This window comes from Syngnathoides biaculeatus, chromosome 22 (genome assembly GCF_019802595.1).
Source record: "Syngnathoides biaculeatus isolate LvHL_M chromosome 22, ASM1980259v1, whole genome shotgun sequence".
NCBI lineage: Eukaryota > Metazoa > Chordata > Actinopteri > Syngnathiformes > Syngnathidae > Syngnathoides > Syngnathoides biaculeatus.
Genome location: NC_084661.1, coordinates 16630055 through 16656386, shown reverse-complemented (window position 1 = coordinate 16656386; position 26332 = coordinate 16630055). Strand labels below are relative to the sequence as shown.

At 46.4% G+C, this 26332-nt stretch overlaps 2 protein-coding genes across 9 annotated transcripts in view; one reads left to right on the top strand and one right to left on the bottom strand.

Moving 5' to 3' along the window:
* The first annotated feature begins 813 nt into the window (after positions 1-813).
* On the top strand, positions 814-13973 carry fbxo11b (F-box protein 11b). 7 transcript variants are annotated; one of them, XM_061809891.1, is made up of 22 exons: positions 814-1141; positions 2150-2313; positions 2383-2443; positions 2590-2731; positions 2818-2947; positions 4915-5040; positions 5123-5255; positions 5346-5452; positions 6199-6310; positions 6600-6706; positions 6771-6908; positions 7701-7918; positions 8000-8180; positions 8260-8382; positions 8449-8534; positions 9537-9613; positions 9687-9830; positions 9894-10004; positions 10101-10208; positions 10639-10747; positions 10822-10920; positions 13234-13973. In XM_061809891.1, the coding sequence occupies exons 1-22, from the start codon at positions 1054-1056 to the stop codon at positions 13361-13363; spliced, it is 2694 nt and encodes an 897-aa protein (XP_061665875.1). In that variant the 5' UTR covers positions 814-1053; the 3' UTR covers positions 13364-13973. The 7 variants fall into 7 exon arrangements, with proteins under 7 accessions (XP_061665875.1, XP_061665874.1, XP_061665873.1 ...); XM_061809890.1 differs by having other exon boundaries at positions 2587-2731; XM_061809889.1 differs by having other exon boundaries at positions 2383-2464.
* The window catches only part of msh2 (mutS homolog 2 (E. coli)), a 13457-nt gene continuing 810 nt past the window's right edge, over positions 13686-26332 (bottom strand). The window contains exons 3-17 of one of the 2 annotated variants that reach the window (XM_061809887.1): positions 25292-25561; positions 24364-24510; positions 24057-24206; positions 23801-23934; positions 22365-22564; positions 21708-21817; positions 20804-20927; positions 20266-20416; positions 20100-20197; positions 19697-19942; positions 18413-18617; positions 18097-18344; positions 17017-17186; positions 15173-15365; positions 13686-13809 (exon numbers count right to left, since the gene is read on the bottom strand). In XM_061809887.1, the coding sequence (XP_061665871.1) occupies positions 15186-15365; positions 17017-17186; positions 18097-18344; positions 18413-18617; positions 19697-19942; positions 20100-20197; positions 20266-20416; positions 20804-20927; positions 21708-21817; positions 22365-22564; positions 23801-23934; positions 24057-24206; positions 24364-24510; positions 25292-25561 (2433 nt within the window). In that variant the 3' untranslated portion in view covers positions 13686-13809; positions 15173-15185. Of the gene's footprint in view, positions 13810-14781; positions 15366-17016; positions 17187-18096; positions 18345-18412; positions 18618-19696; positions 19943-20099; positions 20198-20265; positions 20417-20803; positions 20928-21707; positions 21818-22364; positions 22565-23800; positions 23935-24056; positions 24207-24363; positions 24511-25291; positions 25562-26332 lie in introns of those variants that run through there. The other variant, XM_061809885.1, reaches the window with a different exon arrangement.

Genomic DNA, 26332 nt, shown 5'->3' with positions numbered 1-26332 from the left:
TCGTGAGGCTACTCGTTCAACTGGATTAAAATATGTATTCTGCTTGCTCGATTTTGATTGGCCCTGTAACAGTTATTTTGATATTTTTGTTTCTCATCGAGTTAGCGGCTAAATATTGCCCCCGAGTGGGCAAATGTAATATAGCAGTTTTGAAATTTGATCTCTGTACTGCATGTAGATATGACATACGGTACTGTATGGGGAAAAAAATTAAACCAAAAAAATCTCTTCAATGGTAGAATTAATAATAAATGTATACATAATCTGTTGAGTGGTAACCTAAAAATAATCTTTTCGACACATTTCGTTGCGTCATGACTGGTCGATGACGTCGCCGTGTCGTTTATTTTTGTTTCATATGGGACGAATTAATCAACACATTTAATGTTTAAAAAAATCATCCCGTTTAGTTTGATTCCAAATTTATTGCAATGATTTTTTTGGGGGAAGAGAACTTTTAATAAATACCGTAAATTAAATTATCGATTTGACACGATGATAAATGGCTGTCACAATTTGCTGCGTTATGGGTATATTCATATAAAAATAGTGTAAATGAATTATTTCGCTGTTTAAAAATATGTACATACTGTACATGAAATGTTTCGAGTCGATCATTTTTGTCGGCTACTGGCCGGTTGCGTGGAAAGGCCAACAGAAAGGCGAGAAGAAGCCCCTGTGTTAGGCCTCCCCCGATTGGCCGGCAGGTGACAGGGGAGAATGAAAGCGCCGCCGCGATTGGCCGCGGCGGAACGTGCTCTTCTTTTTTCTCGCGATTGTTTCCCGTGTGAGTTAATGGCTCCTCCTGCTCCAGACGGAGACGGAGCTGGCACCGAGAGGCGATTCTCTCGGGGTGGGGGGGGGTGGGGGGGGAGCAGCAGGAAGACGGCGGAGAAAAACGGCCAGTTGCCCCGCAAGTACCAGCGGGTTGTCCGTCGCGGTCGTCTGGGTGTAACCGGAGAGAGGCTGCCCGGGCGCTCGGGTTAAATTTAGACGCGGCTCGCCTCGAGGAGGGACACCTCTGTGTTTTTGAACCAGCGACCAACTCCCCAGATGAACTCCGTCAGAGCCACCAACCGGAGACCGAGGCGAGTGTCGAGGCCGCGCCCGGTGCAGCCCGAGCGGAACAACGGGGACAGAGGTAAGCGAGGCGGTGCCGCGTCGAACGGGACGGCGGGCTCCGGGAGCACCCCCCCCCCACCGTCCCTCGGGTTCAGGGGTTCTCGCGCTCCAGAGCCGACAGGAAACGCCGAGGCTTCTCCGAGGGTAGCCTAGGCCGGGCCGTGCTTTGTTTGGCTTGACTGGAGCGCGGCTAGGCTACGAGCTAGCTAGCTAGCTAGCGGAAGGTTGGGGGGGGGGGTTGTCTCCGCTTAACCTGACGCGCGTGGAGCCAGACGGCCGATATCGGCCCTCTTATCTCGGCTGGTACCGGCGGAGGGCCGAAGTGAGGTGGGGGGGGGGGGTGTAGTCCTTTCCGGACACCCTCGCCATGTGCCCCCCCCACCCTCCACCCCTCCGCCGTCTCTCGCCGCATTCCCAGCTGTCACTAACGATTCCGAGGGTGTAAATCTGCGGCGTCTCGCAGCACTGCCATCTTTGGGGTGGAACAAAAACATTTGACGGCCGTCTAAGCGACTGCGACCAAAGTGCCGCTCGGACACGGGTGTGCCTCCGCCGCTTCGCCGCGGTTCGGCTGCTGTCCGTTTGGGAGACACTTTCTTGCCCGCTTCGCTCCCTTCCTTGTTCTGCGTGCTAGCCGCCGCTAGCCGCATTTGTTTACACCGCGGATTTGCCTTGCTACGCACTTGGCTTTTTGGAGCCTTTCAGCCTCGCGTCCTTTCGCTCCCTTCATATCTGCGGCCCCTTTCTATTTAATATTTCCTCGTGAGCTGCATTACGGCCACATTGTTCTGCAGAAGACGTGTGTGCATATGATCGATCCCCGAAGAGGAGCGCATCTGCTATTATCAATCACGACCGACCATTGTTTGCCTCACGTGAGCCGCCGTCAGTCCTGCGTGAGAGCTCGTTGCTAAAAATGCTTTTTGTCCTTGTTCACCTCTGCAGTTCACGTACTGCACCGCACCTCTCTTTCTGCTCAAAGTGTGTGTGTGTGTGTTTTATAAATATATTAATGATGTGTGCGTAGATGAGGAGGCCCCCGCAGCAGCCGCAGCAGAGATGGCAATTGAGGACTCGGGTCCAGGAGCTCAGAACAGCCCCTACCAGCTCAGACGCAAGACGCTGCTCCCCAAGAGGAGCGCCGCAGCCTCCGCCGCGACCTCCGCCTGCCCCAGCAAGGCCCCGATGGAGGTTAGACCTCATTTAGCGTGCACGCGTCCCCATGTGGTTCCTTACTTCCGCCGCACTGTCCTCACGCAGGGAGCGTCCACGTCCTCCACAGAGGCCTTCGGCCATCGGGCCAAGCGGGCGCGCGTGTCCGGTAAGAGCCACGACTTGCCAGGTTTGTGTGTTGTTTTTTTTTATTTTTATTTTTTTTTTTAATATATAAATTCAGTCTGCCGTTTCGGACGTCGGCGTCGTCTCCCGCCCCCTCCTGACGTGTCGCTGTGGTTCTTTTTCCAGCAGCCCCAGCAGAACAATATCTGCAGCAGAAGCTCCCCGACGAGGTGGTCCTGAAGATCTTCTCGTACCTGCTGGAGCAGGACCTGTGCCGGGCGGCGTGCGTGTGCAAGCGCTTCAGCCAGCTCGCCAACGACCCCATACTATGGTCGGCGACTCCCCGCTCGGGGCTCGCGTTGTCGTTTCAATGCGGGGAGCTGACGTCTTTTGTTTTTTCTCGTCGCACCCTCCCAGGAAGCGCCTTTACATGGAGGTGTTTGAGTACACGCGTCCCATGATGCACCCCGAGCCGGGGCGCTTCTACCAGGTCAGCCCCGAGGAGCACGAACACCCCAACCCCTGGAAGGAGAGCTTTCAGCAGCTGGTACGTTGCTCCCGTGTTCTCCGTCACTTGCGTCGTGTCGATAACCAAAACAGCAGCACCAGCGTGTAGGTTCTGGCGGCACCATTATCGGGAGAAATCCCATAAATGATGATTTCCGCCTCCTTTTCTTCCGTCGTACTTTGCGTTAGTCGGTTATTTGCTCTTACGTGAGATAAATTGCTTCCCGGCGAGATGGAACGACAGCTGTAATTCACGTTTTCACAAGTACGTTGATCCGGAAATGGGCACGGTGCAAATTCAGATGCTCGCTGAGGAAGTACTTCATGAGTTGACTTTTTTTTTTTTTTTTTTTGGTAACTTGGACTCGTTTAACACTGAAATGGTGACCACGGCCACGTCTGACGTCCGCTAGAAGGCGAGCCGTTGGTTTTTGTCTGTTTGTTTTCAGTTCACTTTTTTGCCACTCATGAAATGCATAATTTTTAGTATGTTTTTAATGAAAAAAAAAAACGGCAGCCGGAATGCACCCATCCATTTTTTTTTTTACCACAAAACATGATTTTGACGTACATGGCTTTTGGTAACTCCCGCCGTTAAAATCCTATCGAACGAAGCAGGAAGTGACGTGCAGCGCAGAAGCGCACTCAAGGGGTCTTGGATGTTTCTACTAGTTTTACCTGCTGGAAGGTAGCTCGTTGTTCCTTCGTGTTAGCCAAAATGCCGGCGGCTCGTCTTATTGCTGGATGGGTTCCCTCTTCGCATTTTTCCAAAAGACCCGGTTCGTCGGGAAAAATGGATTGCACAGGTGCAAAAGGACGAGAGCTTCGTGGGCTCCAAATGACAGGGGTGTGTGTATACAGCTACAAAAAAAAAAAAAAAAATCATAGTTGGGGGCTGGGGACGTAATCCTTAAGTCAAGGGTGTTAAATGTGTCAACGTGGCACCCCAGCCGAAGCCGTGATCGGCGGACGCGGCACCGTCAGGATGGCTCGGGCCGCGCAGATGGATTGAACGGGGAGGCGGTTTGGCTGCGGCGTCGTTGTCTCCACGGAGGTGGATCGGGGGGGGGGGGCGTGATTTGGTCACATGCGGTTTGGCCGTGATCCGCATATCATCTAAATCTGGCTCGAAACGATAGGGTAATATTGCCCCGTTCACTTCACTCGGTTGTGAGATGTCCTCTTCTTGGAAAAGAGCTTCCACGTCGTCGGGCGTCGGAAAAATTCGAGTATCGCTGTTGTTCGTCTCCCATAGTAGGTGGCACAGCACGTTTTCTATGGCGAATGTCGCGGCGTGACGTCACGGGCAGGAGATGCAGTCAATATGGCGACCACTTGGATCTCGAATGAGACTTCCGCAACTTTGCCCGTCTCTCCGCTCATATTTATTTTTTTCCTATTGATATTGAAATGAATGTTATTTGTATTTTTCACTACAATATCTATTTTAGAATATTTATAGGGATAACACTTGAGCTTTAAGGGTTGTGGCATATTTTTTTTTATTTTATTTGCACAGCTACCTTTGGCCGTTGGTCCTGTTCGGTTTGTGTCAGGAGATTGATTGATTAAAAACCAAACTGCTCACGATCGGCGCAATAGAAAAAATGGCAAAATAACGACGTGCCAACAACTCAAGATCCAAACTGTCTTCCGGAACGTCGGCGTGCGTCTTTTTTTTTTGTGTGTAGCATGAGTTGGTTTTACGCCGAGGCCTTTAGCGTACGCGACCTGCCGCACGGGCTTCAAGAACGCCGCACAGTTCGTATCGGGTCAATAATGCCCTTTGTAAACATTTGTGTTCATGTGCGTAAAGGCACCTGAATAGAATTTACTAGTGGCATAAAGTAGTCGTGCTGTGTGTTATAACTGTAAGAACATGGACGTAACGTGGGCCGGTTTAGTCACGTTCAATAACCGACACGCCGGACAAAATCAATAATCGTAAATGTCCGCGGCCACGGTTGGATAACAATATGAGGTTGTATCTGTTTTGTTCCATTCAAGATCGGTGGAAAAGTAACGCGTGCGGCTCGTGTTGCGTTTCAGTACAAAGGCGCCCACGTGAAGCCGGGCTTTGCCGAGCACTTCTACAGCAACCCGGGCCGGTACAAGGGCAGGGAGAACATGCTGGTGAGTCCACGTGGGGCTTTGGTGGCATCTCAACTTTGAGTTGAGTTGAGTTGAGTTGAGTTTTTGGGCTTGTTTCCCTCAGTACTACGACACCATCGAAGACGCACTGGGCGGCGTGCAGGAGGCCCACTTCGACGGCCTCATCTTCGTCCACTCCGGCATCTACACGGACGAGTGGATCTACATCGAGTCTCCCATCACGATGATCGGCGCAGGTGCGTACCCGGCGGCTGCGAGACTGCATTTTCCCACCGCTCCCCGTGAAAGAATCGCCGTAACGGCGCTTCCTCGTCCTCCGTCCCCAGCGCCCGGCAAAGTGGCGGACAAGGTGGTGATCGAGAACACCAGGGACTCCACCTTTGTCTTCATGGAGGGCTCGGAGGACGCTTACGTGGGCTTCATGACCATCAAGGTGAGCGCGCCGCCAACGCGTCAGGCGCCAAATGTCGCTCGCGCATAAAATCATTTGCTCTTTTAATACATATCAATAATCTTTTTTCGGTTGCTTTTTATTCTTGCCTTCTTTGATGTCGACCTCCTTTCTGGACTTGAGTTTGCGTCCTTCCTTCCTTTGCCGTTCGTCCGTCCGTCCATTTTCTTTGCCGCTTGTCCTCACGGGGGTCGCGGGGAGTGCCGGAGCCCATCCCAGGTGTGAATGGGCAGAGGAGGCAGGGGACAACCTGAACTGGTCGCTAGCCAATCGCAGGGCACATTGAGACAATCACACCTAGGGGCAATTTAGAGTCTCCAATTAATCTCGCACGTTTTTGGGACGTGGGAGGAAAACCGGAGAAAAGCCACGCAGGTACGGGGAGAATATGCAAACGCCAGACGGGCGGCTCCGGGATTGAACCCGGCACCTCAGAACTGTGAGGCCAACGCTTTCCCAGCTGAACCAATGTGCCGCCGCCATTCGTCCAAACCTATTTAAAATCCAATTTTTCCAGTTTTGAATCAAATTATTCTCAATTGTTCGCGGGGCGCGTCAAGCAAAAGTGATAAAAGATCCAGAGTCAGTCGTCAGTGTCATGACATTTATGCAAATCTATATCCAAACCAAAGTTTACGTCAAAAATCCCCATGTTTGGATGGCTGCGCCCAGCGCGAGCGGCCGCGTACTTTTTGGCCCACCCCGTTGACGCTCGCTTCTGTCCTCAGTTCAACCCTGACGACAAGTCGGCGCAGCACCACAACGCGCACCACTGCCTCGAGATCACCGTCAACTGCAGCCCCAACATCGACCACTGCATCATACGCTCTACGTGCACCGGTAAACGCCCACGCAAAGCTACTCCTGACTGTTCTGTTCCAAATCATATACCGCAAATATTTCTTGGTCTCGGTAGGAGTATGTGAAGATTGGTATACTGTCTGTCTACATGCCTTGCTGCACTGTTTGTGTTCAAAGGGGTTAGTAGTACTGTGACACCGGTGCTAGTTTTGCTAGCCCATCTGAAGTCTGTTTGCATTGTGCGTTAGCGGTTAAGTCCTCGTGCGGTTGTGTAATATTTTTTGTTTGCGACAAACATGGTTCGATTGCATCGCGTCGTGCGTTTCAGTGGGTTCCGCCGTGTGCGTGAGCGGCCAAGGAGCGTGCCCGACCATCAAGCACTGCAACATCAGCGACTGCGAGAACGTGGGCCTCTACATCACGGATCACGCGCAGGTAAACGCGCCCTTCGGCTTTGGGCGCCGGTGAGCGCTAACGAGGAGGCGCGCTTGCGTTTTAGGGCATTTACGAGGACAACGAAATCAGCAACAACGCGCTGGCGGGGATTTGGGTGAAGAACCACGGGAACCCCATCATCAGACGCAACCACATCCACCACGGCAGGGACGTGGGCGTGTTCACGTTCGATCACGGCATGGTGAGTCACAATCTTCTTTCTTTGCCGACGCGCAAGGAATTTGGCTCCGGTGCTTGGTAAAGCGACTTCAATGCGCACATTTTATCAATGAATGTTCGTGAATATGTTGGGAATTTTTAAAAATATATTTACATGATTACTCTCCCCTAACAATGTGGCAGATTTTTCCACTTGTCACTTAATGAGCTCAGCAACATGACAAACTCATCTGAACGGCTTGAAAATATATAATTTTTAAAAAAAGGGATAAAAGGTCATTAGCTATTTAGCTCAAATAATTTTTTTTGTTTGTTTTTCAGCTCAAATTCTCAGTTTGTGTGGATTTTTTTTTTTCCTCCTTCCTTCTTGAGTTATATTTTCAGAAAAAAAAAAAAATCTAGTTCATTTTTTTTGTGGAGTTTAATGCGGGCAAAACATTTAATAGTTTTTTTCAATTTGATCGAATTTTATATACATGAGTAATTGTTTTGTTTTCCAAATGTAAATTGGATTGCAAGCAAGGTTCATACATACACATCTGGTGCCCAAAATAAGTTAAGAAAAAATGTATTCAAAAATGGAGCAATGTATATAATTGCATAAACTAGAGGCGCGTTCTAGTCTGCATGCATGTCTGCTGCAGCCCAAAAAGTATTATTAAAATATAATATATATATTATTATCAACAAATATTTATATCTGCTACCGTTACGTCCGATCTTCATATTTTCTGAGGAAAGTTTGCGTTCCAAAACTTTGCGGCTTTGGAGTTTCCGTCAACGTTCGGCCCCTTTGCGCTCGGTGCGCTTTCAGGGTTACTTTGAGAACTGCAACATCCACCGGAACCGCATCGCCGGCTTCGAGGTCAAAGCGTACGCAAACCCCACCGTGGTGCGCTGCGAGATCCACCACGGCCAGACGGGCGGCATCTACGTGCACGAGAAGGGGCGGGGCCAGTTCATCGAGAACAAGATCTACGCCAACAACTTCGCCGGCGTGTGGATCACGTCCAACAGCGACCCCACGATACGGTAAACAATGCGGGGTGGGGGTGCAATTTCCGTCCAGGAACCAAAAAAAAAAAAAAAACATCTTGCAATTGCGCCACACAGAGGCAACGCAATCTTCAACGGCAACCAGGGCGGCGTGTACATATTTGGCGACGGGCGGGGTTTAATCGAGAGCAACGACATCTACGGGAACGCCCTGGCGGGAATCCAGATCCGGACCAACAGCTGCCCCATCGTGCGCCACAACAAGATCCACGACGGCCAGCACGGCGGCATCTACGTGGTAAAGGTTATTTATTGATGTATTTGGGCTTGTTTTTGTTGTTGTTGTTGTTCAAACGCTTGAACGTCGTGACCGGCAGCACGAAAAGGGCCAAGGGGTCATCGAGGAGAACGAGGTGTACAGCAACACGCTGGCCGGCGTCTGGGTGACCACGGGGAGCACCCCCGTCCTCCGCAAGAACCGCATCCACAGCGGAAAACAGGTCCCGACTCCGACCGCGTATTGCGCTCGGATGAGCCCGAGCAAACGTTTTCACGATGTGTCGCAGGTGGGCGTGTACTTCTACGACAACGGCCACGGCGTGCTGGAGGACAACGACATCTACAATCACATGTACTCGGGCGTGCAAATAAGGTAACCCACAGATATGATGCAACGTTTATAGAGGGCGGGGTAAAGGTGGAGGGATCGCTGATCCCCAAAAAAATAAGTGGATAACGCGCGCATAGCTAGCGGTGCGTTGATTGGTTGAAGCCAGTCGGCTGCCATCTTGGTACTCCCAAAGCGTGTCGAGGACACGGTTTACCGGTTGGATTGTGGTGATTATTTTTTCCTCACAGTTTTGCATGTACAATTAAAACTGTGTGAACTTGACATATTTTCAGATTTTTAATTCTACTCGGGAAGCCAAAAAAGGCGAAGTGCAAAGGAAAGACATGGAAAACGTGACTAGCTCGAACCGAGGGCCCGATTTCTGTGACATTAACCTTTCCCAAAATACACTATCATCATAACATAGCAAAAAACAAAGCATTTTTTGTCATAAAACTATTCCATTTTAATAAGTCAATCAGTTAGATAGATTTTTGGGAAATAAGGACTGACCATGGGAAAATACAAGCTAAACGCATTGTTCATTTGTTGTCTCTGGGACATCCTATTTCAACTTGTGTCCTCGCATTTGAAAATCAAATTCAATTTGCAGAGTTCTGTATTATGAAATTCATCAAAAATGTCACAGAAAATGTGTTTTCCTGCTTATCCACTGATGAAGATAGGGAAAATATTGTCATCGCTTTTTTGCAAAAACTGTCGGCCTATAAAAGTGAACAACAACCGTAATCAAAACTTTGTTCAAGTGAATTGAGATGATCAGGAAAATTAAAAAAAAACTTTACAAACAAACTTTTAACAGTGTCAAAGTAAATCCTTCTAATTTACCTGTGGAATATTTTCTCACAGCCACGAAACTGGTAATTCACGCACGGGTCGGCGACTTGAGTTTCGGTGGGTCAGGGTTAGCTATCCAGTCTTTTTTTTTTTTTTTTTTTTTTTAAATCAAAACGTTGAATCGAGAGATAGCGTGAGAATATTGTACCGTCGTCTGAATGAAACGCCGACGAAATGCGTTCACAGGACGGGCAGCAACCCAAAGATCCGGCGCAACAAGATATGGGGCGGACAAAATGGCGGCATTTTGGTCTACAACTCAGGTGCGCGCGACGCGTCCTCGCGGCGTCCATTTTGAGCACGTCCTGACGGCGGTGTGCGCGTGCGGCGCGGTAGGTCTGGGCTTCATCGAGGACAACGAGATCTTCGACAACGCCATGGCGGGCGTGTGGATCAAGACGGACAGCAACCCGACGCTCAGGCGCAACAAGATCCACGACGGGCGCGACGGAGGCATTTGCATCTTCAACGGAGGCAGAGGTGAGGCCACGCCACGAGACGTGCGTACGCGGACGGCGCTGAGCTTCCGGCGCCTTCTCTCAGGGCTGCTGGAGGAGAACGACATCTTCCGCAACGCTCAGGCCGGCGTGCTGATCAGCACCAACAGTCACCCCATCTTGCGCAAGAACCGCATCTTCGACGGCTTCGCCGCAGGTCGCCGACGTCCGCGGCGCTGAAATCGGGTGAAACGATCGTATTCACATTTGGCCTCGGGCCGGGCGTCCTCCCCCCCCCCCCCCCCCCCTCCAGGTATCGAAATCACCAACCACGCCACCGCCACCCTGGAGGGGAACCAGATCTTCAACAACCGCTTCGGGGGACTCTTTCTGGCGTCCGGCGTCAACGTCACCATGAAAGGTACACGACCTTCTCTTCAAAATAAAAAATGGGGCATGATTTGAAAAATCCAGAACATGAATGTTTTGTTGCGGGGAGAGGAAGAAAAGCAAACATCAAATGATTTTTATTTCTTTTCAAGCACAACATGTTATTTTTATTTAAGGGAAAGAAAAAAAAGGTGCGCTCCAAAGGAGTCAGCGGTGAGTCGGATCCAAATTGAATCACAGTGATTCAAAGAACAATCATTTATTCTTTATTATTCTGACAAGGGCTGCAACTGTTGCCATAAAATTTGGAAATATTGCGTCATGTGTCGCGTTTTGCGTACAATTTGGTCAATTTTTCCCGGTTCCATCCGGGAATTTTTGCTGTCGTCGCGTGATTTATTACCCCTCCCCAACTTATTTTGATCGGAAACCAAATCGAACTTGCGCCGTGTCGTTGCCAGACAACAAGATCAACAACAACCAGGACGCCATCGAGAAGGCGGTGAGTCGAGGGCAGTGCCTCTACAAGATCTCCAGCTACACCAGCTACCCCATGCACGACTTCTACAGGTCGGCGGACATCTTTTTGGTGCACGTTTGTGTATTTTTTTTTGCGTATTTGACGGCGGCCCGTCTCGGCGCAGGTGCCACACATGCAACACGACGGACCGCAACGCCATCTGCGTCAACTGCATCAAGAAATGCCACCAAGGACACGACGTGGAGTTTATACGGCACGATCGGTGAGGAGATGCTCCTTTTTTTTTTTTTTTTTTTACATTTTCTCTGAGATTTCAAAGTCAAATTGCCCCGTCGGTATGATTTGTGACTTTGTGTCGATGTGCGACCAGTTCAGGGTGTACGTTGCGTTGACAGCTGGGATAGGCTCCAGCACTACCCGCGCCCCACGTGAGGATAAGCGCCAAAAGAAAATGGATGGATGGATTTCAAAGTCCGACATAACTGATTGTAATTGCGAGCGCGATGGGATTTTAGTGCTCGGCGGCAACCAGCAGAGGGCGCCAAACACTCAATGGAGTAATTGAGGAGAAGCTGTCTTTAAAAAGAGTAAACTGTAGAAAAAGTACTTTCGCTCCTCTGAATGTTCCAACATGCAGCATGCTGAGAACTGCCGCCAATAAGTGTTGCAAATGTGCGCACACCCTCCGACTTGTTCAAACACGTCTAACGGGAGTCGACACACAACTGCCGCGGTTCAAAGTGCAAATGAAGTTCAGCTGGTCTAGTTCCTTTTTTTAAACTTTAACCATCTTTTTCTCATTTGTTGTGCCAAATGTACCTTTTTTGTTTCATTACGGCCGTGATTCGTTTTCCCCGATCGATGCCTTTGGGCGCTTTCAACTTTATGTCCGTATGTATTTCTGTCAGATGAGGCTTCTGTCTTGAGACGCTCGCCCTTGGCGTTGACACGAGGAAGATGCCAGATATTGTTGTTGTTGTTGTGGTCACATGAAGTAAACATCCCGTGTTGCTTCTCCTTTCTTGTGACATACGTTCTCCACCGAATTGAGTTCCGTTGTATATTTTATCGGACGCGCTTCCGGTTACGATGAGTTGATTTGGGGTTAATCGCAAGCAGTCGTGTGCCGAGTCCGACTTAACGTGACCTTGGATGTGATCGATGAATACCGAGCACCGACACCTGCGGAGTTACGAGGGGGTGTGCGCAATTATGCCACCACATGACATTATTTCAGGACAAGCCGAAAGAAACTTAATGCGTATCTTCCCGGTAGTGTGACACATGACGACAACACACCTTGACGTCAACCAATAGAATTGCGTATGCTGACCGCCGTTGTCTTTTTTTTTTTTTTTTTAGCAAAGGTGCACGTTATCGCGCAACCGTCGGCGCTAGCACTAGCTTGCGAGGCTACATGACGTCTTGTAGCCTGAACGCGAGCGGCATCGTATTAAAAGTTCGCGGCAATACCTCGAGCGGTCCTTGAATGGACGTCCTCTCAAGCACCGGCGATGACCGCCTCATTTTGTTCACCCGATACATTGGCACATTATCGTTGTCATCATCGCTATGGTAACGAGTTCTATCGATCTAGTCGCGTTACCGGCAACAGATAAAAGCTCAACGATAGTAAAAGAAAATTTTGCAGGGACCCCAATTTGACACCGCCGCCGTCGTCGTCATCCTGCCTTTTTCCCTCGGTCGTTTGCGTCAAAAGGTTCATTCTTTGGTCACCAGGCCGTGATACATTTTTCCCGATGCGTTTGGGGGGGTTCAAGTCTATGTATTTATTATTTATGTATGTCAGATGAGGCTTCTGTCTTGGGACCGTAGCCCTTAGCGCTGACACCAGCAAAGATGGGCAGATTGTTGTTGTTGTTATCACATGAGCTAAACATCCCGTGTTATTTATTTTCCGCATTACATATTTTTTTTTTTTCCCACTGAATGATTGTCACTCTGCATTTCTGTAAGATGTGACAAGCGAGAAGCTAATCTTGATTTGGCGTTAATCAAGAAGGTTGTGCTGAGTCTGATTGAATGTGATTGATAAATACTGAACACTTTCACATCCACTGTTACAAGAGGGTGTGCACAATTATGCAACCATATTCCGATTGATATTAATTCCCCTGATTTTTTTTTTTTCTTCAATTGACTTGTGTAGGTTATACAAAAGTTGCAAATGAATGCATATACATTATGAAATCAAATTATTGATTACAAAAATAGAAATGCAATGGGTTTTTTTTTTTATGAATTGATCATTTAGTATTAATTAATATTGCTTAAATCCTGAGACATTTTATCATTTTTTAAAATAATTGCACCTTTTTCAAGGAAAGGATTTTTTTTTTTATTTGTCCACTTCAAGTAATTTTTACAGAACTACATTGTAAAAAATATTGCACTTGTGAATATAATTGGCTTAATCAAGGGATTAATAAATTCTTGTCACAAATTTCTGAGTGGGGAAAAAAAAAAAAAAGTTTGTTGTACTCGTGTTGTTTTTATAGATTTCCTTTTTTTTTTTTTTTTTTTTTTAAATTATTTTTTTGTTTCTTTCCGGCAGGTTTTTCTGCGACTGCGGCGCCGGCACGTTGTCCAACCCGTGCACGCTGGCGGGCGAACCCACGCACGACACGGACACACTGTACGACTCGGCGCCGCCTATCGAGTCCAACACGCTGCAGCATAACTGAACGGCGAGGCGGACCGGCGCGATATCTCGCACACGTACACGCGGAAGCCCCTCCCCCTCCCCGCACCTAACCCCATAGAGACGCTGAGATGTGCGGCGCAGAAGGTGAGGAAGTGCAGGCAAAGCTCCACCAGGGGGAGCCACAGGAAAGACTGAACACGAGCAATTCCTCGGGTGTTTGTTTGTGTGGGCTTGTGGGGCACTTCTGCTTTTTTTTTTTTTTTTAAAGAAAAGAGGAAAAAGGAAAAAAAAAGACATTCTGATCAATGGATTTTATTTCAACGCTTTACGATGTAGTTTTGTATTTCCAAGCAAAAAGCTGACTGTATTTGAATGTCTTATTTTATTATATATTCTAATTATTTCTTTGGTTAGCGTCCCGTCCCGTCCCGTCCCCCGTCTAAGCGGCCGCAGACGCTACCTGGCGAGCCAGCGCTCGAGTTCTTTCTGTGAAAGAGAATCTGGTTTAAACACTACAGAACCGTGTTTTGGCTTGATTGACTGGTGGGGCAAATCCGCCCGCTCTTGTACAAAAAGTGCGTAACGTGTGTGTGTGTGTGTGTGTGTGTACAGTTTAATGCAGTCAGTGTTTTGTGGGGAGGGTTCCAGTAGGATGTGTCGGAGCTCTTTTATTATTATTTTTATTTTTACTGGACCGCCAAGAGTGGCTCTGCAGCCTCTATGACCCCACCCAAGCCCCTCCCAGTGTATCGTGGTGACTGTGGCTCCTCATGCAGCCTGAATCGTATCGCATGTATCATAACATCTAGACTTAATATATTGTGAAGTATTCAATAACCATTCTGTAGATGCTAGTTGGAATTAAAAAAAAAAAAAAAAAAAGGTATACTTTTTTCTTTCTTTCTTTGGAAGACAAAAAAAAGAAAGGAAACTTGCCATTTCTAAGAAAATAAAAATTTATTAGATTGACGGTGCCTTTTTTTTTTTTTTGCCCAATTATATTGAAGCGGTGATTGTTTTGATGGTTGGGACGGTCGTTTACTTGCATTTACATAAATTTTTAGCCTTTGAGGCCCATAACTGAATTTTTTTTAAATTCTCACTTTTGATACAAAAATATCTTACGAAATGTTCTTAATTTTTTCCAAAACAACAAAAACAAAAAGGTGGAAAAATTGCATTTTGACGAAAGCTATTTTAATTTACCTTTTTTTAATACAAAAACAAAATATGTTCTGAAAACTTCTGTACCTCCCCATTTTGCGTGTATATTAATTTAACTTTGGTTAAAGGTTTTATCTGATAGATTTTGTTCTTTTAAATGCGCATTCACAAAAAAATAATTACACCGGAATCAATTTGGTCTTTCATCCCACACGCGAAAAACATTTGACTAAAAATGTCTTTTAATTACGTAGTTTGTGCCCTCCCTTTTGCCCAAAGTCATCTATGGATGAGTAATTAAAAAAAAAAAAAAAAAAAAAAGATTTTGAAGGAGACTCGCCACTTTGTTTGACCTCACCAAGTACGCGCGTCTTTTTTCTTTTTCTTGGAAATTGAGAAACGCCGCAAATGGAATGTTAACGCTTCGGAACGCAAAATGACACCAATGACATCTGATTACGACGGATTACAATGACTATAAAATGTCAATCAGAAGCACGTCCACGAACAAAGCTTTATTGATAAACCGTACAACGTCCAATCGAAAACGAGGTTTTTGCGGGGAAAAGGAAAACCGGATACCGTTAGCCAAATAGCATTTTAGATTCAAATGTTTGGAGGGTTTTTGTTTTCATTTTGAAGTCAGAAAAGGTGGACATGAACGTATCCCCCGGGGAGGCGCTACCTGACAGTCGAGTTCACGGAGACGCGGTGGCGGGAAGCCATCGCGCCAGCAGCTCGGAGACGTACGCGTTGTTCTTGGCGAGCAGCGCCTCCTTCATTCGCCCCAACGCCGCCCTCGCCTCGTCCTCAGTCATGGCGGCGACGGGAAGAGACTTGACTTCTTCCAGGAAGTCCTGGATCAAGTCTTCTCCGACCTGGCGGGACGAGAGCGAGAGGGCCGTTTTGTTGTGCCAGAGAGGACGGGACGCTCGCTCGCTCGCTCACCGTGTGATGAGTGCAAATCGTGTGTATCAACTTGCATGATTTTTGTTCATATCTGTGCCAGAATTTCTAATTGTCATGTCATATAAATGATGACGTTGAGATATTGCCAGCATTTTCCCATTACCAAACATAATATAGTATAGTTGAAAAAACCGTTACCCTCGATTTCTGATTTCAAAATTACCCTAATTACTCTTTTTTTTCCCCCACACGCTTTCTACCCTGCAGTTTATGCGTTGATGAGGCTAATTTGGGCATTTTTTTTTTCCTAACAGCCGCAAGGGGCCACGAGAGCGGAAAAGGTAACAGTGAGACCGGTGGAATATATGTGCCAAGGAAGTGAATTTTACCGATCCAGCCCTGTTACGGCTGTGCTAGCGTGTTACTGCCGTGTCTCAGTGATTTTTAACCAGAATGGGTTTTTTTTTTGTTTTTTTTTTTTTTTTTTTTTATAACTGGCCCTGTTAGCGCTGTGCTAGTGTTAGCATTAGTGCGGCACCGCTAGCGTTAAACTGTTTGTGTACCATCTTTGTAAATATCTCGGGTTTCAATGTGGGCACTTGCGGCTTTTACACAGCTGCGGCCTATGTATGTACCAAATGGTATTTCCTTTACAAATGTACTGGGTGAGGCTAATAACCAGGTGCGCTCTCTCGGCCGGGAATTACGGTAGTTCATGAATTGAATGTGTAAATATGATGGGACAACTAAAGATTTTGATGGTTTTACAGTCATAATGGATCTCAGAGAGAAAGCGCAACTGCAATGTGGCCCGAGAGAAAAATGAGTGTGACACCCTTGCTCGAGTCGCGGGGGGTGAGAGGGGGGGTCTATCAATACAAATTGCACATTTGTATTTTTTTATTATGATTATTGTGACCCTAAAATCACATAATAGCATAACTGGCCAAGTCATTTTTAAACTTCCTGGCACAATACTGTATTTAAAAAAATAAACTTTTTTTTTTTTTTGTTTGTTTAACTAATCCCCCCCCCACCCCCCTTTTTCAAACTACTGCTCGCTTCTAGTTAAAAGCACCGAATATTAGTTAGTATCAGATGACACGAATCTGACATCCTCGGCATGAATAAAGTCTTTGTTTCTCCAAACAAAAAGCCTTTCAGGTCAAGAATGGCTGACGTCCTCGAGCAAAAATAGGACTTTACAGTATTCGTCAGAGCCGAGACTTTTGTCCGCTGGGCCCGAGCTCGCCACAAGGCTTAGCGATAGATGAGATGATTTTTATTTATTTATTTATTTTTTTTTAAATGAAACATGCCCTTTGCCCTCAGCCAAAAATGGAAAAGTATCCCAAAAATTATGAATGCCAAACGGCGAGTGAGTTCATTCGTCGTCATTCTCTCAACTTTTCATCCCAATATAACCAAGAAAAACTTTTTGCTCTTATAAACGTTCCAACTTTTTTTTTTTAATTTAAAAAAATAATATATATATATATATATATATATATTTTTATACTGCTTTATTCCTATATTAAATCTTTTGCTCTTTTTTTTCCCCCCTTCTTCCCTCTATTTGTACGCGATGGCATTTTGACGAGCGGCCACGTTTCAGCTCACCCGTTTTTGGCCGCGCGGCCGCTTGGCCTCGGGCTCGCCCCCCCTGGCGGACGCGTCCGCCTCCTGGAAGTCCTCCAGCTCCTCGGCCTTCTCCTTGGCCGCGGCGACCACCGACGGCGGGAAGCGGGCCAACTCGGCCACGTGGATCCCGAAACTCTGGTCGCACGCGCCTGGAAGGAAGAAGCGCACACACGCGTGGGCGTTCTGCGCAATTTTGTAAGCAAAGTCCAAATATTTTTTTTCATTTCGATATCAAGGAATGATAGAAATATCTTTTTCTATTTCAAGAACTTGTTCAAAATAGTCCAGTTTGCATTTTTTTCCTATTTAGAATTTCAAACAACATCAACATCACGACTTTGTGACTAAATCAGAAGAATCTCACAATTACTTTCTTCAATGTGGAGTCGGAAAAATATTGGAGTATTTCTTAAAATATATTCATGTTAAACTCTGACAAAAAAAGCCAGTCATTACTTTCTCCTGCTCACCAAACCAATCCGGCAAGTACTTTGTTATGATATCACTTTTTAAAAAAAAAAAATTTATTATTTATTTCAGTGCCACCTTGATTTAGGAGTTCAATTTGTTGTAATAAATCTATTCAAGCACACTTAAAAAAATGATTTTGAATAATCACGAGCCCTCTATATAATGAACATAGTGAATAAGGTGTATAATGCATCATTAGTGTACACTTAATTATTGTGTTGGCGGTATCCTATGAAGGGGCGTGGCCTGCTAAGTGACGTCATAAGATGGCGTCAGCTCGGGCAGTTCAGTGTGAGCGTTCGGGCGAGAGCTGTGGACCACAGCAGTTCCTCGCGAGAGTCCCCCCCACACCCCCACCCCCCTTTGAAAAATGGCGATTGCGGCTCACTTCGCCCGCACGCGAGGGCATGACACCACCTTCGCCGCAAGGTTTGGCACGAAGGCAACGCCGTTCAGCTGACCGCGTTCGTTGTTGTTGTTTTGGTAAATAATAATTTCCGAGGTTGCCCCAGGAAACCTCGTTAAAAGCCGTTCCCATCGCCAGCAAACAAAGAACCGCGAAGGGTGACCGGCGAGGGCCTGACTGACCTGGCTTGACCCGGTACAGCATGGTGAGCGTGTCGTGCGCCGTCAGCGCCGTCACGTGCAGGTTGCGCACGGCGGGCCGCTGCGCCGCCAGCGCCGTCAGCTCGTGGAAGTGCGTGGCGAACAGACAGAAGCAGCCGATCTCGTCGGCCACGTGCTCGCTGATGGCCCAGGCCAGCCCGAAGCCGTCGTAGGTGGACGTGCCGCGGCCCAGCTCGTCCACGATGACCAGCGACTTTTCCGTGGCCGAGCTGCAGGGAAGAACGCCGACGTTAAGATTTGACGTTTGAGACGGCGCGAGAAGACGGCGCGATCCTACCGCAAGATGGCGGCCGTCTCCAGCATCTCCGACATGAAGGTGGACACTCCTTTCACCTGGCTGTCCCCCGCCCCCACCCGGGCCAGGATGCTGTCAATCACGCTGAGCTCCGCCTCCTCGCACGGCACAAAGCAGCCGATTTGAGCCATCAAAGCGATCACGCCCACCTGGCGGATGAACGTCGACTTCCCGCCCATATTTGGTCCTGAGCACAAAAAAATAACCTGAGGAACAATTCTGCTTTTATTTGAATTCATTTCATTTTTTGAAGAGCAGCAGTGTGGAGAAAATATGACCAAAGTCTATTTAAATCACGTCCATTTAAAAAAATATATTCATATTCATATGTGCTTTCTTAAGTTTTATGCACTCTGTGTGAAGAAAAGACTTTTAGATTTTTTTTTAAAAATGCATTTGTATATGTGTGGACATACCTTATCAAACCCTTATTTTTATGAAATATTTGGAGGTTAAATGAGATTTTTTTTTAAATAAATATCTGTGTGAAGAAAAAAATGGAAAATATTTTGTTTTTATTACAATGAGACAAGTGTTTACCTTTTTTTATTTTATAGAATACATGACCTTTGACCTACATGTCTCCTCCCCCCAATATGGTATTGCTCCATTTGAAAATATTGGAGGTGAAATTATATTTTTTCTACCTAATTTACTGTATTTTCAGAACAAATATTTTTAGGCCATCTGTGTGAAGAAAAAATTGAAATATTTAGTTATTACAATAATTAAAAAACTATAAGAAAATGATTTACCTTTTCTTAATTTATAGATTACTTTTTTTTTACATGACCTTTGACCTACATGTCCCCCCCCCATATTGTATTACTTTATTTGAAAATATTGGAGGTGAAATTAGATTTTTTTTTTTTTACCTAATTTACTGCATTTTCAGAACAAATATTTTTAGGCCATCTGTGTAAAGAAAAAAAATAGAAAATGTTAATAATTAAAACAGTAAGACAAGTGTTTACCTTTTCTTAATTTATAGAATACTTATTTTACATGACCTTTGACCTACATGTTTCTCCCACCAAATATCGTACTGCTCCATTTGAAATTATTATAGGTCAGCGGTGTGGAGAATTTATTTAAATATTTTCGGAAAACTATTTGTGAACACAACGCCAAACGCTTTTGGAGAGATAGAAGTGGAAGAATTGGAGGGGGTTTGTTTGTTTTATTTTAGTTTGATAGGAGGCAAATTATTTTATAATTAAAAAAAAAAAAAAAAGGATAAAAAAAAAAGAAAGTGCACTCGCTCACCTGTGATGATGTAGAAGCTCTTCTCCCCCTGGACGAAGGAGACGTCGTTGGGGATGAAGCAGGTGTCGGCGTCCGTCTCCATGCAGGGGTGGCGCGCCTGCCGCAGCTCCAGGCGGCGGGGGCCGTCGCGCAACAGGCGGGGCCGCACGTAAGGCACGGGGGCCGAGACCGCCGCGGCGGCGAAGCTGACCGCCGCGTCCAGCAAGGCCACCACGTCGCCCAGCGACTGCAAAGGGTCCACGTAGCCTAATTTCATTTTTAAAAATGACAAAAATAATAATAACTTTAAATGCAATTAGTCATGCTGCCGTTCTTGCAACAATGCGCCGCATTCACGCACACGTAACCGATCACTTCCTGGTCCAATCAACGCCACGACGAGCACAAGCGGAAGATTTCACACCTGAGGCGATGTTGATGATCTCCTTGACGATGGCGTTCTGGGCCTCCTCGTACTCCTCCTTGCTGCGCCCGTAGTCCTCGTTGAGGGCGCTCAGCTTGCTGGGGACGCACGCCGGGTCAATGCACATAAACGCACGTGGGTGGAAACGCGGCATGAACACACACACCTGTTAGTGAAGCGCACGCCGTTCTTCTGCACGTCCAGCGTGGTGAACTTTTTGTTGTTCCTCAGGCTCTTCTCCTCCTTGCAGGTGACGCGCAGGTAGAAGCCCAGCACGGCGCTCGACTCCAGTTTCACCGTCTTGCCGGCCTCCAAACCTGCGACGCGCGCAGAACGTCACGGAAAACACAGCATGCCGGCAAACATAGCAGCAGCAGTCGAGTGCTGCATCTTAAGAGCCAACATTTTTCAGCAAAATACGTAACGCCCTCCGATGCCCCGGCCGTGCTCATTTCCACGCAGCTTGACGTCATAGAAACCTGCACACCGATTTGGTACAAGTCACACAGATGACCACGAGGCTTGGGACTGGTTAAAGGTCAAGAATTTAGAATTTATCGGGCTCTTTGGCACATGACTGCTGCACACTTCAATGGACATTTTATAACACGTGGATGCACTTTTCCATCGCGTGTGTGCGCGCGCGCGCGAGTGTGCACGTTTTCCTAGTGTGTGTGTGTGTGTGTGCACGTGCACGTAGCCACCTAGCTCTTTGGCGGCGGCGCCGAGCACGGCCTGCATGCTCTTCTCCAGGGCGTCCATTTTCTCTCTCAGCTCGCTCAACACGGGATCGAAGGAAGCCTTCACCAGGAACTCGTGGTGCTCAATCTAAAAACATAAAAAACATACAATAAGTAACGTTTAAGAAGAAGAATAAAACGACCACTGGATTAAAGAGTAACTATGGGTAGGATTGCTGTAGAAGAGTTCTAGGTCTAAAATTAAAAATAATGTACCTTTGTTATTGTGCTTCGACTATGAAGTGTTTCAAATATACAGTACCGTCTATAAGGTTAAATAACCTGTCGTGAGACTACAAATTACAGTATCCAGGTACTTTCGGTATTGTATCTAAGGTAGAATTCGATATTTGCACTTTTGCTTTTAGCTATGTACTAATTGCGTTCATGTCTGGTCCAAAACACCCCCCCCCCTTATAAAAAAAACACGCATCCCACATTCCCATGTTTGTCGTGAGCATGAATTCTGTCAGCTCGGCGCGATGTACTGCAAGTTATCGTTGCAAGCAAAGTGATGAGCAACTTGAGATGCGGTCGCAAATAAAACCAGGAACTGTTGGATGGAGCGTTAAATTGTAAATTTACGACAGCACCCGCAGGACTCCAACTAAAATAGCCCTTGAAGGAGGAAAAAAAGGTTTCATGCATGCTTGAAATATTGTGATAGATAACTAAAAGTAAGCAAAAATTCTCCATGAAGGATACTGTAATTACATTCCTGTCCCAAACAAACAAACAAACAAACTATTAAGTACGATTTACGACAGTTTGAAACGTTTTAAACTTATTTTGATCCAAAAAGCGAATTCTGTAGCGCATCGATATCGATTTCCTTTTTCAGAATGCGGTCAGCGTGAGAAAGCTTCACCTGGTTCATGTCCAGTGTGGTTTCGATCATCTCCTGGTACTTGCTGAAGTCGCCCTGGAGGTCCCTGAGGGGGGAGACAAAGACCGCCTCCAGCAGGACCTGATGGTTGCCTGGGAAACACACAATCGTAGGCGTTAAGACAATTGAACGATATGCATGCAAACATCTATGACATTAATTGACATCCTACTTTGTTCACCCTTTTTTTCCCCCCAAGAAAACACTCGAAATGACCATCATAAGACATGCTGTGCATCATCAACGCCAATGACCGCTTTGTATATGTCAGAAAGGGAATTGCCGCGTTACACAATGAGCAATAAACAATCCACTGCAAAATATGACGACGTTCAAAAGGGACTTTTTTTCGACAATTCAAAACGGAGACACGCAGAGTTGGAAAAACCAAAGATAACATTAGCGGGATGATTTTCATATTGTTTTGCCCAGCGGAAAGTGCACATTTGTGGCCCAGTGACACTCTCAAAAAGCAGCAATTCATCTATTTTGTTGGCCTACTTTGAAAGGTGAAAGCGGCACAGAAAAAGCTTCCCCCAGCGGTGGAATATTTTACGAACCGGCAACAAAAGCCACCAGGCTACTTCCTGTTCAGTATCTTAGCAACCAGTGCCAAACTATCAGTCAATGTCTTGCTACCTGAAGATCTTTCCAGCACAGCGACGAGTGCGGGGATGTGGCCGACGGCCTGGTACACGCGGTAGCAGTCCTGCAAGGTGGCACTGTGACGGTGGAACTTCTTGGCCATACGCTGGAGGTCGGGGAAGCGCCGCAGGAGGTCATCCTGGCACGTCTGCCTTAGCTCAGAGTCGCATACTAAACTCTCCACCAGGTCCAGCCTGCACAGCGGAAAATCTGGTGAAGGCTTTGGATCGGGGAGCTTCTGCGGCGCAACCTTCGCATCATCTTGCATGGACCAAGTGGTAAATGTCACGCATTGCGCAAATCTGCTTTGTCGTGCTGCTCCGGGACATGACGGGCAGTCAAAGTGGTGTTGCTGTTGTATTATCGGAGCATTTTTACGAGTGAAAGTACAAGTGTGCATTGTTGGCACTAATAAAGGCATATTCAGACTATGTTGAATAGATCTGCTTTGCCATTTTTGCATTAAAATAACTTTTTTTTTTTAACAACTACAAGTTATGCTGGATGGGGGGAAAATGGGACTGAAGTGCAACCACAATTGTGTACAGTAATGTAATTTGGATTATTAGAGGTGCCATACAAAATATATTCGATAAGGGACAAGAAGCATTACCACCTCGCGCTCAAGTCACATGCTACACGGTCTGATTCCCACATTCCCCAATATGAAGAGAAACTATTGATGTAGCACCAAAAAAAAAATAGAAGAAGATGCTCCTGTTACACTGTCATTGAATATCACGCCGTTCAGACAAGAGACAAGCAGTTGGCTTTGCATTTTCTTCCATTTACTGTAACAATGCGAACATTAAACCACAGAAAAAATGTTTGGCATAATTTGTGTGGTTTCACTGTTAGAATCGGTGACCCTAACGCCAACCAGGCCCGTGGTGAAAATTCAAACGTTGGACTCCCTCGTACTAATTTGCGAGGTCGCCACAGACGGCCACCGAGTACGGTAATTCCCGGTCGACACAGCGCACCTGGTTATAAGCCTCACCCAGTACATTTGTAAAGGAAATACCATTTGGTACATACAGCTGTGTAAAAGCCACAAGTGCCCACATTGAAACGAGATATTTACAAAGAAAGACGGTACACAGAGAGTTTAACGCTAGCGCAGCCACGCTAATGCTAATGATAGCGCCACACTAACAGGGCCGGTTTAAAAAAATACCATACCGGTAAAAATCACTGAGACACGGCAGTAACCCGCTAATGTGGCGCTAACCGGGTCAGACCGGTAAAAGTCACTTCCTCGGCACATATATTCCACGGGTCTCACTCTTATTTTTTCCGCTCGAGTGCCCCCTTGTGGCCGTTAGAAAAAAATGCACAAATTAGCCACATTACCGCATAAACCGCGGGGTTGAAAGCGTGTGAAAAAAAGTTGCGGTTTATAGGCCGGAAGTTACGGTAAGTGGATTTACCTCTCCTCTATTTTAGTGTTGTCCAGAAGCGGCTGTTTGAGCCACTGGTTGACCAGCCGCTGGCCCTGGGGAGTGCGACACTTGTTCAACAGACCGGCCAACGAGTGAGCGCCGCTGGTGTCGTCGGGTGCACCCTGCGGGAAAGCAAACGTGTCATGCACGTGTGGGGATAACACACAAAAATATATATATATATATATATATATATATTTATTTATTTTTTTTTTTTTAAATGTGCGCTTGTGGTGGGCCCCACCTGGAAGAGGTTGAGCGCCTTGATGGCAGCGTTGTCCAGCCTCATGTACTGACCCAGCTCCATCGATGTCAAGCTGAAGGAGTTGAAGTTGGACTCGTCGGAGAGCAGCTCCAGGTAGCGGACCACTGCGGCCAGGCAGGACATTGCCACCTGCACCGGAAAGCAAAAGGAGAAATCTCGTGCAATAAAAATAACCCAATTAAGTTGAACATTACATGAAAAAGTGTAACGGACCTGTGGTTGTTTCTGTTAATTGTTTACAACATTTCCAGGTCGGACCACAAAGGATCCAAACGGCGGCCCTCACCTGCTTGTCCAGCTCGGGGAGGGTGTTGCTCGCCACCGCCTCTCCTCGTTTGGCTCTCAGCAGCCTGTTGAGGTCCTGGACCAAATCCTTGCCACTGAACTCGGCCCGCTTCCTGTCCGAGACGAGCACGCCGCCGCGCCGCACCACCTGCGCGCCACCCAGAAACCCAGACGGTCGTGACACAATGCCGTCTTTCTGCTTTGTCGAGGGGGCTATCGGGCGCTGCTATTTCAGTCCACAAAAGGTATATTCAATGCAACTCACGAGTGGAGCAAGTGGATGGCCGCGAGGGCGGTTAGCAGCGCTTTCAAACAATATACGATCATGGTAAAGGCTGATTTGTTAGCGGTTACAAATATTTACATTCAAACTGATTTTTTTCCCCCCACGGGTCAAATGAAATGCTCTTTGTCATTGACTATTTTTTTGTTTGTTTTACTAAGTGACTTACATTTTTTTTTTTACATATTTAGGCGCTTGAGGACCTTTTTACCGCCAACAAGGAAATGTTTTGTTGCCAATCTTTTAATTTATTTAACAGTGTATTATATTGTTTGTATTCCATCAAATTCGGCACAGTATTTTTTAAATTATATCAAAGTTTTTGTATTGCATTTTTTCTTTTTTTTTTTAACTGTATTGTATTTTTAATTGAGACATTGCATTTTTAGTCAAGTATTTTTCAATTCAATCATATATTTCTTTATTGTGTCGATCACATGTTTTTTGTATTTTACAGGATACCTTATCTTTATTTTTATATTGTATTTTTTTCCTGACACCTTGATTAGAATACATTTTCTTATGACTTTCACTTAATTTGGTGAGCTGCATTTTCACAGTTTAGAGTGAACATACAAAATCACCTTAGAAATGAAACAGAAAGATGAAAAGTATACAAAAGGCACACAAGAGAAGAGACACAAACCTCCCGCAGCTTGTTGCCGTCAGAACTGTTCTCCCCGTGAGCCAGCAGACACTCTTTGGGACCGACCTGGACCAGGAGCGACTCCAGATTGGAGAAGCCCTCGTTGTCAGGGAACTCGCAAACGCCCATGGTGCATTGCACCGCATCCACGTAGCCCACGCCCACCACACCGGCTGCTGCGCGCACCGCGACGACCCCCGCAAAGTTTTCGGCGCCATTTCCGCCGCCAAACAAGATCTCCTCGAACTGGCTGAGGTTTCCCGGAGAGCCCTGCGTGGATCGGGACAGTGTATGACAAGTCACTAGACAAAAGTCTGCCTCAAGTTCAATATAAAAGTTATTACTTCAATATTTATTAACGGGGTTCATTAGCTTCTCAATTCTCACTTGAAGTCTGCAGCTCAGAAATCATTTTAATGCAAGCGTTACAGGTTCCATCTAATCCTCCTGCTTCTGTGTACTACATATCGTAGAACCACTACGCTCATACTGCTTTGGCGGGTCGAGTAAACAGATTTCATTCAATTTTTTCTACGATTTCATGCTTCAATATTACAGCGCTTCTTGGTGCATTTTTAAAAAAAAAAAAAGAATTGTGATGCCTTCCTAAACCTATGCACAAATAACATCCTTCCCCCATCTGCAGATGTGTTAAAGGACAGTATTGTGCAACTGCGGAACAAGAAAAAAATAATTCCAGGAGGAAAAAGACTTTCCACGTTATATGTCCATCCATCCATTTTCCAAGCCACTTATTCTCGCGAGGGTCACGGGAGCGATGGAGCCTATCTCGTCTAACGTCCGGCGAAGGCGGACTACACTTGTATTGTGCATTTCCGTGGAAGTGGATGTCAGGTCGGGATGGGAGGAAATGACAAATCTGATTTTTGTGGAGAGGAAAAGATTTCATTGTAAAACGATAAAGACTTTTAAGCACACGCACTCGACCAGGAACCGCAGAAAAAGGCTCACAATTGTCAGCGAATATCTCAGTCACAATGTAAAAAGATGTCGTATAATTTCAATTGTATTGTACTCTCA